Raw genomic sequence first — 14,081 nt, forward strand, 5'->3', positions numbered from 1 at the left:
CATGTCAATTTCAGGAAAATGGATGGAATGAGGTCATCAGGTTAAGTGAAATAAGCAGACAAGGAAAGATAAGTACACGTTTTCTATCATTTGTGAAAACTAACAAGAACCAAAAAAAAAAAAAAAAAAAAAAAGAAACATAGAAAATGAATTATAAGAAAAAGGGAAGGGGCCCTGGGAGGAGTAGAGAGAAAAGGGAAGCAAAAGAGGATAGTAGGGTGGGTGAATATGATTAAAGTACCATACATTCTCGTATGGAAATGTCACAGTGAAACCCATTAGTCTGTACCATCGATATGCACTAATACATTTAAAACCTCAAAATCTTCTAATAAAATTTTAATTTGTACACAGTTGATAAAAAGAGGCCGCCAATCTTAAAAATGAACTAGAAGTATACAAGCCGTACCCTCTCTCTTCTTCATACCACTGTTTTCCCTAGGCTGGAAAGATGATATAATGTAATATAATGGTTGAAAGCCGTCACCAAGGTATCTTTGGAGTTTGCCACAAGACTAAAGCACTTAATAATGGAAAGAGGGCTGGGATTGTAGCTCAGGGGTAGAGCACTTGCCTAGCACGTGCAAGGCACTGGATTTGATTCTCAGCACCACATATAAATAAATGAATAAAATAAAGGTCTATCAACGTCTAAAGAAAAAAAATTTTAAATAGTGAAAAGACCCCATAATTTTGCTTTATCAACTGACATGTCTCATCCACTTTTTACAGAATAGGAGATGAAAGTAATGTTTAATTTTTTTTAGTTTCACTGAAATCTAAAAACTTCATGGTAACAAAGATTAGTATTGTAATCAAATCAAATTCTACACTTTAATTCAAAGCCTAATGCATAGAACTAGATTCTTGAAACTTCTAAAACCAAATCTCATTTTGAAAATCAGAAGATTCCTAGCATTTAAAAATGACCAAATAAAATAGAAGCAGTGAAATTGCTACTTGCTATCATCTAGTACCAAAAATTGTACCCTCCATATTTCCTGAATCTAAACTTTTTCCTTTTCCTTTTTGGTGGAGTGGGAAGGAACTGAATTTTATAAAATGTGATGATGGAGAAAAATCATATGTGCAGGAGTCTCAGGACTTACTTTAAAACATGGTGTATTCAGAGAGTCATCCACATTTTGCCAAAATCTATTACACTCAACAAAATAAAAGAAATTAAAAAATTAAGGATGAAATATCAAAACTCTTTTATGTCAGGAAAAAAGTGACATTGCAAGTTGGACATTCATTAGGATTTTCGCTCTATAGTGGTTTTGACTCTACCCTCTTTCGATGAGTGGTTTTAACCACAAACTAAACTGCAACCTAGAAATCAAGCCATAGTTTATTTTAAATGTTGAGTCATTGCAACAAAGAAATAAAATCAATATTGCTGAGCTTCTACATATAAATGTAGGGTAATCATTGTCAATCCCTTGCAGTTTGCTTAATTTTGACAGCCTGCTTTCTTATTAAGCTGTCATATTTTCAAAATATGGTGAAACCAAATGGCTATGAATTAAAATTAGATGCTTTCATTTTAGCAAATATAATCAGCACCTTTAGGTTAATCAAGTGTTAACGTTTGAGTAAGACTGACTTAAGTTGTCTTGATCTTATTTAACAAAGAAGAAAAAATTAGTAGAAAGAACACAGTTCTAAAGTAATGACAAAAGTACAATTTTTTCCCCCCCTGGAATCAAACTGAAAAAAATGAAAGCAAACTGAAGTCAGCAACACAAAAATTCCTGAAAGTTCCAAAGAAAAAAAAAGAAAAAAGAAAAAAGAAAACCACCATTAAAAAGAAAACTAGTAAAGTTGTTAAATAAGTTACAATGTAATTACCCAAAAAACTTAATTACTAAAACTCTACTTATGAATATAGTCATAATACTGATTATGAGCCCAGTGAAACAAAAAGGACTTCTGTTAATTTTTCCTCAAGGCAAGATTTTGTTACCTATTTCTCTATCTAATTTTGAGAAAAAATAAGAAAGTAAAATATCTCTCCTACTTGAGACCCTTTCTCCCCAGATGTCATAAAACCACCAGAAACCCCAGAAGCATATAAGGATATCACGTTCAGTCTGAATCACAATGTCTTGTAATGAAGCTAATATTTTGTCTGATAATCTTTTTAACAAAGAGTGCTGGCAAAACTGGTTATCCTTATGTAGAAGAATGAAACTAGACCCTAATCTCTCACCCTGCACAAAAAACAACTCAAAATGGATCAAAGACCTCAGAATTAGACCAGAAACTATGCAACCCTAGAAGAAAAGATAGGGTCAACACTCCAGCTTTTAGACACAGGCAAAGACTTTCTTGATAGAACCACTAAAGCTTAGGAAATACTGCAAAGAGTTAATAAAAGAGACAACATCAAATTAAAAGGCACAGCAAAGGTAACAATTAGGAATGTGACAAGAGAAAGAACATGATGAATAGGAGAAAATCTTTGCTATTATTCTGAAAGAGTATCTAGAATAAAGAAATCAAAACAAAAACAAATAACCCAATTAATAAATAGACAAATATATCAGACACTTCTCAAAAGTAGTAGTACAAATGGCTAACAAAATATATGAAAAAATTGTTCAACACCATTAACAACTAGGGAAATGCAAATCAAAACTGCGGTGAATTGTCATCTCCTGGCAGTCATAGCCAGGTGCAACAGTTGCACACCTATAATCCCAGCAACTCCAGAGACTGATATAAAAGTTTAAGGTCGGTCTCATTAACTTATTGAGACCTCCATCTCAAATTCAGTGGTAAGTGCCCTTGGATTCAATTTAAAAACAAAAAACAAAACAAAACAAACAAACAAACAAAAAAAAAACGATGACAAATAGAAACTGATAAATGCTGGAAAAGATGGAAAAATAGAAATACTTATACACTGTTGGTAGGACTGTAGATTCGTACAACCACTATGGAAGTCAGTATGAAGGTTTCTCAAAAAACTAGGCATGGAAGCACCATATGACCTGGCTGTACAATACTCCTTGGTATTTTTCCAAAAGAATTAAAGTCATCATACTTTAATGTATGATTTGTGCATACCCACATTTATAGGGAGCACAATTCGTAACAGCTAAACTATGAAACCAGTCTAGGTGTTGTTCATCAAGAGATGAATGGAAAGAAAGAAAATGTATGTACTCGCAATGGAGGTTTTTTTTAAAAGAGCAAGTTCTTTTTTAAAAATTTTTTTTATTTGTTGATGGAACTTTATTTTATTCATTTATTTATATGTGGTGCTGATGATTGAACCCAGTGCCTCACACATGCTAGGCAAGTGCTCTACCACTGAGTCACAACCCCAGCCCCACAATGGAGTTTTATTCAGCCATAAAGAAGAATAAAATATATCATTTTCAGGAAAATGGATGGTACTTGAAAACATTATGTTAAGCAAAATAAGCCAAATTCAAAAGGGCCAAGATTGTATATTTTCTCTCATCTGTGGGAGCCGGAAGAAAAAATAAAGGAGGAATGGGGAAGAAAATCTAATGAAAATCAATGGGAGACAAAGGAAAGAGGGGCCAAGGTGTAGGAGGCCGGAAATGCTGGATAGTGACAACTGGCCAAATTACATTGTTATATTGTGTGGATTTACAAATATGTAACAACGACAACAAAAAATCCCATCATTATGTACAACTAAAATACACCAATAAAAAAATGTGGAAAGAGAAATAGGAACACAGTAACTAAGCACCAATGAGAAGAATCTAACTTTTAAACATTTCGAGAATCTTAAATTGTTTCTCCTGACTAATCTCCAGAAGAAGTAAAGCAACATTCTGCTTCTCTTTTGAAAACTAAAAGAAGTTATTTTCTGAAAATGACATTCCACTGAAGTTATCGTGCTGAGATTACATATTTTTCCCTTTAATGTCCCAATTAGTTAGTTGTTCAAAATAAATTTAAAGACACATTTCAATGTAAGAACATAAAACAAATTAAAAGCAACACTATGTACTCAAAAATATACTGAAATAAAAATTAAAATACACATGTTGAGTTGGTCCAGAGCATACTAGGGAAATGCAATCTTGGAACCACAACACTGAGAAAGAAAATCTAGTTTTTGAATTTCAGAAATAAAGAATAATCCTTTGAGTGGCCAGGCTGAAAGATTTAAGTCACTTATAATGAGAAAAACTGAACTGGCCTCATAGTTTTGATAATTCCAAAATACAAGAAAACTACCTCTTAGTTCTACTAAGATCTTCAAGGAAAGGAAGTTTGATCCAATGATTTTATACCCATTCAAACTATTCAAGTAAAAAGGTTATAAACCCAATAATAGGGACACTACTGTTCCCAAAAACTATATTTGAAGAAACTACTACAAGACTGACTACAGCCCAAATGAAAACTGACTAAAGAAACTATGGCAACAGTACTGCTGATGAACATTACGAACGAAACAAAAATGAAGGTTAGGGATATTAGCACAAAGTGTATTTTACTTGTCCAGACACTATATATTAAAAAAGAGGAAAATAGACCCCAAAAAGGCAGGAAGTAGAATAAATTCACTGACTTGAGTCATCTGCACAATGGCTCATGACTGACATTTACAAAACACCATATTCATCAAAAGTAGAATATACATTCAATTGCACACAGAATATTTAACAAGATAGACAATATACTGCATCATAAAGTTTCAATACATTAAAAAGGATTCAAGCTGTACAAGGTTATGTTCTTCCCTACATGGAATAAAATTAGAAATCAGTAACAGAAAGAAGGAACACATGGCATATCAGAATTTGTGAGATGCTAACAAGGCAGTACTTAAAGGGAAACTTATAGCACCAAATATCTTCAAGAGAAGGAGGGTGTAAATCAATGACCTCAAGCTCCTACCATGAGAAACTAGAAAAACAGCAGATAAAGTTCAGAGTAAGCAGATGACAGGAAATAATAAGGCTCAAAATGGAAATCAATGAACTAAAAATCAGAGAAATAGGGAAAAATAAAACCTTGAGAGAAGCAATAAAACTGATACAGCTTTTATCAGAATACTGGGGAGGGGGAGGAAATACAATTTAACAATATCGGAATAAAAGAGGTAGCACTACTACAGTTGCTGAAGATATTAAATATAAGCAAATGTTATCAACTTTATGCCTTTAATAACAAATGAAATTAACATAATCCTTAAAAAACACAAGACCAAGTTTGCTCAAGAAGTGATAAGAATTGTCCTATAACCTTTAAAGAAACTGGAATTGCTATATAAAGTCTTCATATAAAAAAAAAACTCCTGACCCCCACATCTTCAACACGAATTTTACCAAAAGTAAAGGACTAAATAATGCCAATTTCACATAAACTGTTCCAATAATGGAAGAGGAGTATTCCCAACTTACTGTATGTTGGCCAGCAATTACCCTGAAACCAAAACTAAACAAAGACAAGTTCTATAATATTATATGTGAATATATTATTTATTCCAAACAAATCGATGAATCTGGTTTTTAAAACTTCTACTCAAAGTACTTTTTTTCATTATTTCTTCTTGGAAAGCAATTTTACTCATATTATCCTATCTGGGTTTTAGCCAAGTTTAGGAAATCAGTTTAGCATAAAATTACATTTTATTAATGTCCTTATTGGATTACACCAATATTCTTTCTAGAATTTCTAGTTTTCTCATGATATAACTTTTCACTTGTTTTACATTTATGCCCATCTTTTTGTTCAATATGAGGGAACTTCTATTTTATCCTATGGATCACTATTTTTGATCTTTGTGTTCACTATATTATACAGCATGTTCCACTGAATTTAATTGGCAAGCATATTTCTAAGACTTGTATTTTATTCATTGTTTCCTTTTTTAATCAGTCTGATCATGTTTTATGAATACAATCATATTCTTTCTATGCTTTTTTCCTTCCAGGATCACTTCTCTTTGTTCATCATGGCCATTTTAATACATTTTAAAGAAAGAAAATTAGGAAAATGTTGTTCTTGGTTCCTACTATATTGAACCATGAATATCAATCTCATATAGGAAATTTGATAGAATATTCACTATGGCTATAAGAACAATTCATTACATGTTACACATGATCTTGCCTTTCAGAGAAGCATTCAGTTAAGTAAACCAGAATATTTAACCGATTATCACTATAAATAAGAATATGACAGAAAGATCCATGACAAGAATTCAGGAAAGCATAGGTTCAATGGATAGTAGTTATAACTAATTCTCAGCAAGCTTTTCTGTACATAGTTGTCTCATATAATCCAATTTTTAAATTCCTTAATGATTTGTTTGATAGGTAATTTGAGCCATCTGATTAAAAAAACTCTAAAATCTATCTTCCAAAACAAAAATTAGAGAAATAACAAGAACTAAATACCAGACCATAAACAAACAAAAGACTAAAAGTTTTGAGAGCTCTTTCTTAACCTGCAGTTAAAAGGCTGTCATGTTTGTAGCAAAAGTCAAATCTAGGGCCTGACAGGAGTGGGATCACTCATGGGTGTCACCTACTAATAAAGATGAACTAGATATAAAACAGTCCTCCAATTACTTTGCAGAGTAAAACACCTAATGAACCAGAAAAATCTCAGGCCATGAACATGGACTGGTTATAGTAGACCCCCTAGGTACCTGCCACAAGCAAACAAAAATCCTTCTGGAAAAGGTAAGACCATCCTAAGTCTCAAACAATTCTGTAATAGCACCTCTGAAATATTTATTATTAAAATTATATAAATTAAACATATTTTTCTAAATAAGCATTATAGTGTTCTTATGTTACACCAATAACTAAAAAGTCATTATAATTTTTAAAAAATACCTTTTCTGTTTGTAGAAATTTATGGACTTTTGAAAAAACACTATATAAATATAGAACATTATCATGGTCAGCTCAAACTTTTTGCAGAGTGGTGAAGTCTTCAAGACATCTCTTTTCTTACCAACCCCTCAACACTGCAAAGGAGCAATCTTTAAACTATATTGGCCATGTTTAAAAAACTAAACAGTAATGATTTTTTTTACTATGGCCTACTTTAGCAAAGGGACCTTCTCCATGTAATATTCTAATAAAAAAAAATCCATCCATTTTATAATAAACTATAATAAAATATATATATGCAACTTAATATTTCTTATAATCCGACTGAGTTCATTTACTAAAATTTAATTTTCTTGTCAAGAAATGGAAAAGATTTCAAATACGGTCTTAAAAGTCTTACTACTTATATAGTTCTTTGATATTTTATTTCTCATTTGTGTTACCAAAATAGATAAAAAATAATCCTATAAATATTTAGGTAGCTATAAAGAAACAACAATATCTTCTTTCTCCTCTCATACCAATAGTATCTGGGAGGTCTAGTAGTTCATTGTGCTGCAAGTCAAGGTTGGTTATCTGTGTGCAGTTTCCAATCTCCTTTGGAAGGTGTTCAAGTTGATTGTGAGCTACATCCAGCGTAATGAGGTTACATAATTCACCTGCAAATTGACCAACATAATAATTTAATAAGCATTGTTGAATAATGTATCAGGTAATACCAGTAAGCAAGGAAATAAATTTTATTTCTAAAAACTGGAAATATTATATAGGCAAACTTTATTTCAGAATGGTAAATCAGTAAACATACTTAGATTATAAGTAGAAAAAACTTTATCATAATTACATTCCTTCTGAAAAAGTTAAAGTTGAACACAAAATTTGAAACTGCTATTTCAAAATGACATAAAATAAAATAATAAAATAAAAGTATTGCTTGTAAATGATTACTTCACCAATCTGGGTCATGTGAGGGTTTTCCCCCACCTTTTTTATCCTGAAGATTGAATCCAGGGCCTCACATCTACTAATAATGTACTTTACCACTAACTACATCCAGCCTCCATGTCATATATTCATAGCAAATTCAACTACAAATGTTGGTTGACATAGTCCAAATTTCAAATGACTTCTCAATTTAGAAGAACTTTAAGAGGATAGAAAATAAAAGTAATATTTCTCCTGTGCATTCTAGTTAAAATATTGAGGCACATTATCAAGCTACATATTGTAAATGCAGAATACAAAACTTAAGAGGTAAATTGCACTTCAACAAATTAAAACCTTCTGTGCATTAAAGAATACTATCAAGAGAGTAAAAAACGCACACCACCGAATGGGAAAAATATTTGCAAATTGCGTATCTGATAAGAGTTTAATATTCAGAATATATAAAGAACTACAATAAAAACAATATAACAAAAAAACTCCAAGAAAGATAATTAACAAATGGACTCAGGACTTCAATATTTCTCCAACTATATATAAATGGTCAACACATGAAAAGGTACTCAACGTCTCTAATCATTAGGGAAACTCCAATCAAAACAATGAACACTACCTTCATATCCATTAGAATGACTACTATTTAAAAAATGGGATGTCTACTATCAAAAAAATATTAAGTGTTGATGAGGATAAGAACAAACTGAAAATTTGGGCATGGCTAAAGGGAATATAAAATGGTTCTGTGGAAAACTGTACAGTAGCTTCTCAAAAATTTAATATACAATTAACATAATCCAGCAATTTTATTTCTTTGTATAGACTGAAAAGAATAAGCAGAGCCTCATATCTCTATATCAATGTTCACAGCATTTTTCACAATAGCAAAAAGGTGGGTATAACCCAAATGTCCATCAGTGAATGAATGGCTCAACAAAATGTGGTATGTAGTAATGATGCAGTATTACCCAGCTTTTTAAAAGAATAAAATTCTGATAGATGCTAAACATGAACTTTGAAGACATTATGCCAAGTACAATAAGCCAAATATAAAAGGACAATTATATGTTATCTACTAGTAGGAGTAGTTAAAATAGTCAAATTCACATAAAAAACAGTGGTTACTAGTTTCAAAGGAAAAGGGGCAATGATTTCAGTCTCAGGTGATGAAAAAGTTCTGGAGATGGGTAATGGATGGTTGCAGAAAAATGTGAATATACATAATACTACTGATCTCTACACTTCAAAACAGCTAAAAGTAAATTTTATGCTATGTGTACTTTGTAACAATAAAAAAATTATGGGGAGAGCCTTTCTGCACAGAACCAAGCTTCAAGTCCCTGAACCAGGGCAGCGAGTTCCTGCACGCACGTTGCTTAGGGACCAGGACAGGGCAGCCAGGGACTTCCCCAAGCAGCCCGCAGCCCGGACCCCTCCGGCAAGAAGCACCCTTCTAGCCTAGCTTCTGGGAGCAGACCGTCCTGTGAGAGCCTTTCTACACAGAGCCAGCCACAAGTCCCCAAGCCAGCGGTGACCTCCAGCCCACAAGCAGCCTCTGGGACCAGGGCAAGGCAGCCAGAGACCTCTCCAGGCGGACCTCCCCCCCCCCCCCCCCCCCCCGCAGGCTTTTTCCACGGGGCGATCCAAGATGGCGGACTAGAGGGTGACTGCATCTCCAGTCGCTCCAGAACTCAGGATTCAAGAAGGGGAGGCACTGAGAGACTCGGACTAAAATAGAGCCACGGGGTGAGTCTCCCCAACCCAGTGAAGCACTGCCCGGGCAGCAGGCCCGGATTCGGGTGGCTGATTAGAGTAGGGTAGGGCAGCTAGAGTCTTCCCCAGGCAGCTCTGCGCACTCCGGTGGTGGGCTCCTCCCACAGGGCCAGATTCTCCAGCATCTCGGAGCAAGCCCCCCAGTGAGAGGTTTTCTGCACAGAACCACGCTTCAAGTCCCTGAACAACGGTGGCGAGTTCCTGCTCGCAGGTTGCTTCAGGGACCAGGACAGGGCAGCCAGGGACGTCCCCAAGCAGCCCTCAGCCCGGTCCCCTCTGGCGGGAAGTGCCTTTCCATGCTAGCTTCTCGGAGCAGGCCCCCAGTGAGAGCCTTTCCACACAGAGCCAGCTCCAAGTCCTGGAACCTGTAGCAGGCTAGGGGCAGCTTTCCTTGGAAACACTGCATTATCAAGTTACTGCAAGACTTCAGGCTACTGAAGGCAGGAAGGTGACACACTGGAAATCTACAGGGACACTATAAGCCAATAGAAGAATTCTGCAATATCACAAAATCCCACTGACATCTGACTAATATGAGAAAACAAGGGAAGAAAATGTCCCAAACAAACCTAGACACTATATCAATAAAACCCCATGACAGCACAGCAGAAGAAATGTCAGAAAGGGAGTTCAGAATGTACAGAATTAAAACAATCAGGGAAGCAAACGAGGAGACGAAAGAGCAAATGCAGGCATTGAAGGGGATGAAAGAGCAAATGCAGGCATTAAATGATCGCACCAATCAACAGTTAAAAGAGAAAATACGGGAAGCAAGAGATCATTTCAATAAAGAGTTAGAGATATTGAAAAAAAAACAAACAGAAATCCTTGAAATGAAGGAAACAATAAACCAAGTTAAAAACTCCATAGAAAGCATGACCAATAGGATAGAACACCTGGAAGACAGAACCTCAGATATTGAAGACAAAATATTTAATCTTGAAAACAAAGTTGACCAAACAGAGAAGATGGTAAGAAATCATGAACAGAATCTATAAGAATTATGGGATATCATGAAAAAGCCAAATTTAAGAATTATTGGGATTGAGGAAGGCTTAGAGAAACAAACCAAAGGAATGAACAATCTATTCAATGAACTATCAGAAAAGTTCCCAAATCTGAAGAATGAAATGGAAAACCAAGTACAAGAGGCTTATTGGACTCCAAATATACAAAATTACAACAGACCCACACCAAGACACATTATTATGAAAATACCTAACATACAAAATGAAGACAGAATTTTAAAGGCCACGAGAGAAAAGAATCAAATTACATTCAGGGGAAACCAATAAGAATATCAGATTTTTCAATACAGACCCTAAAAGCTAGAAGGGCCTGGAACAACATTTACCAAGCCCTGAAAGAAAACGGATGCCAACCAAGAATCTTATACCCAGCAAAACTTACTTGCAGATTTGACGATGAAATAAGATCCTTCCATGATAAACAAAAGCTAAAGGAATTCACAAAAAGAAAGTCAGCATTGCAGAACATTCTCAGCAAAATATTCCATGAGGAAGAGATGAAAAACAACAATGCAAATCAGCAACGGGAGGAACTAGCCTAAAGGAATAGCCAAATAAAGGGGAAACCAAATCATGTCAAAAAACAAAAATGAGTCAAATGACTGTGAATACAAATCATATCACAATAATAACCATGAATGTTAATGGCCTGAACTCATCAATCAAAGGACATAGACTGGCAGAATGGATTAAAAAGAAAATTCCAACAATATGCTGCCTACAAGAGACTCATCTCATAGAAAGAGATACCCATAGACTAAAGGTGAAAGGATGAGAAAAAACATACCATGCACACGGACACAGCAAAAAAGCTGGAGTATCCATCCTCATTTCAGATAATGTGGACTTCAAGCCAAAACTAGTCAGAAGGGATAAAGAAGGACATTACATACTGCTTAAAGAAAGCATAAATCAGCAAGACATAACAATCATAAATATCTATGCCCCAAACATTGGCTCATCCATGTACGTCAAACAAATCCTTCTCAATTCCAGAAATCAAATAGACCACAACACACATCTAGGTGATTTTAACACACCTCTCTCACCGCTGGATAGATCGTCCAAACAAAAATTGAATAAAGAAACCACAGATCTCAATAACACAATTAACAATTTAGACTTAACCGACTTATATAGAATATACCATCCAAATAATGAATACACTTTCTTCTCAGCAGCACATGGATCCTTCTCTAAAACAGACCATATCTTAAGCCACAAAGCTACTGTTAGCAAATACAAGAAGATAGAGATACTACATTGTACTCTATCAGATCATAATGGATTGAAATTAGAAATAAATGACAGAATAAAAAACAGAAACTTCTCCAATACCTGGAGATTAAATAATACACTATTATATGATGAATGGATAACAGAAGACATCAGGAGGGAAATAAAAGAATTTTTAGAAGTAAACGAGAACAAAGACACATCATTTCAAAATCTCTGGGACACTATGAAAGCAGTACTTAGAGGAAGATTTATTTCATGGGGCACATTCAACAAAAGAAGTAGAAATCAACAAATAAACAACTTAACACTACAGCTCAAAGACCTAGAAAAAGAAGAGTAGACCAACACCAAAAGTAGTAGAAGACAGGAAATAGTTAAAATCAGAGCCAAAAATCAACGAAATTAAAACAACAAACAATCGGAAAAATTAACAAAATAGTTGGTTCTTTGAAAAAATAAACAAAATTGTTAAACCCTTAGCCACACTAACAAAGAGAAAGAGGGAGAAAACTCAAATTACTAAAATTCGGAATGAACAAGGAAATATGACAACAGACACGAGTGAAATACAAAACATAATTAGAAGCTATTTTGAAAATCTATACTCCAACAAAACAGAAAACCTCGAAGACATCAACAAGTTTCTAGAGACATATGAATTACCTAAACTGAACGAGGAGGACATATACACAACTTAAATAAATCAATTTCAAGCAATGAAATAGAAGAGGTCATCAAAAGCCTAACAACAAAGAAAAGTCCGGGACCAGATGGGTTCTCAGCCGAGTTCTACAAAACCTTTAAAGAACTCATTCCAATACTTCTCAAAGTATTCCATAAAATAGAAGAGGAGGGAACCCTCCCCAAACTCATTCTATGAAGCCAATATTACCCTGATACCTAAAACAGACAGAGACACATCAAGGAAAGAAAATTTCAGACCAATATCCTTAATGAATATCGATGCAAAAATTCTCAACAAAATTTTAGCAAATCGCATACAAAAATATATTAAAAAGATAGTGCACCACGATCAAGTGCATTTTATCCCAGGGATGCAAGGTTGGTTCAACATCCGGAAATCAATAAATGTTTTTCACCATATCAACAGACTAAAACTTAAGAATCACATGATTATTTCAATAGATGCAGAAAAAGTATTCGATAAAATACAGCATCCCTTCATGCTCAAAACACTAGAGAAAATTGGGATAGTGGGAACATTCCTTAACATTGTAAAGGCCATCTACGCTAAGCCCATGGCCAATATCATTCTAAATGGTGAAAAACTGAAAGCATTCCCCCTAAAAACTGGAACAAGGCAGGGATGCCCTCTTTCACCACTTCTATTCAATATCGTTCTTGAGACTCTAGCCAGAGCAATTAGACAAACCAAAGAAATTAAAGGGATACAAATTGGAAAAGAGGAACTCCAACTATTCCTGTTTGCTGATGACATGATTATATATTTAGAGGAACCTGGATATTCCACCAGAAAACTCTGAGAACTCATAAGTGAATTCAGTAAAGTAGCAGGTTACAAGATCAATGCTTATAAATCCAATGCATTTTTATACATAAGTGATGAATCTTCAGAAAGAGAAATTAGGAAAACTACCCCATTCACAATAGCATCGAAAAAAACAAAATACGTGGGAATCAATCTCACAAAAGAGGTGAAATATCTCTACAATGAGAACTACAGAACACTAAAGAAAGAAATTAAAGAAATCCTTAGAAGATGGAAAGATTTCCCATGTTCTTGGACAGGCAGAATTAATATCGTCAAAATGGCCATACTACCAAAAGTGCTATACAGATTCAATGCAATTCCAATTAAAATCCCAATGATGTACCTTGCAGAAATAGAGCAAGCAATTATGAAATTCATCTGGAAGAATAAGAAACCCAGAAGAGCTAAAGCAATCCTCAGTAGAAAGAGCGAAGCAGGGGGTATGGCAATACCAGATCTTCAACTCTATTACAAAGCAATAGTAACAAAAACGGCATGGTATTGGTACCAAAATAGACAGATCAATGGTACAGAATAGAGGACATGAACACAAACCCAAATAAATACAATTTTCTCATACTAGACAAAGGTGCCAAAAATATGCAATGGAGAAAAGACAGCCTCTTCAACAAATGGTGCTGGGAAAACTGGAAATCCATATGCAACAGAATGAAATTAAACCCCTATCTCTCACCCTGCACAAAACTCAACTCAAAATGGATCAAGGACCTCGGAATCAGACCAGAG

At 34.5% G+C, this 14,081-nt stretch overlaps 1 protein-coding gene across 12 annotated transcripts in view; it reads right to left on the reverse strand.

Moving 5' to 3' along the window:
• Positions 1–14,081, reverse strand: part of SHOC2 (SHOC2 leucine rich repeat scaffold protein) — an 89,530-nt gene that overhangs the window by 23,594 nt on the left and 51,855 nt on the right. For 11 of the 12 annotated variants that reach the window (XM_079137183.1, XM_079137182.1, XM_079137191.1 and 8 more), the window contains one exon: positions 7,361–7,498. The exons of the other annotated variant lie outside the window; for it this stretch is intronic. In XM_079137183.1, the coding sequence (XP_078993309.1) occupies positions 7,361–7,498 (138 nt within the window). The remainder of the gene's footprint in view (positions 1–7,360; positions 7,499–14,081) is intronic. 12 annotated transcript variants of the gene reach the window in all.

This window comes from Sciurus vulgaris, assembly GCF_902686455.1.
Source record: "Sciurus vulgaris genome assembly, chromosome: 4".
NCBI lineage: Eukaryota > Metazoa > Chordata > Mammalia > Rodentia > Sciuridae > Sciurus > Sciurus vulgaris.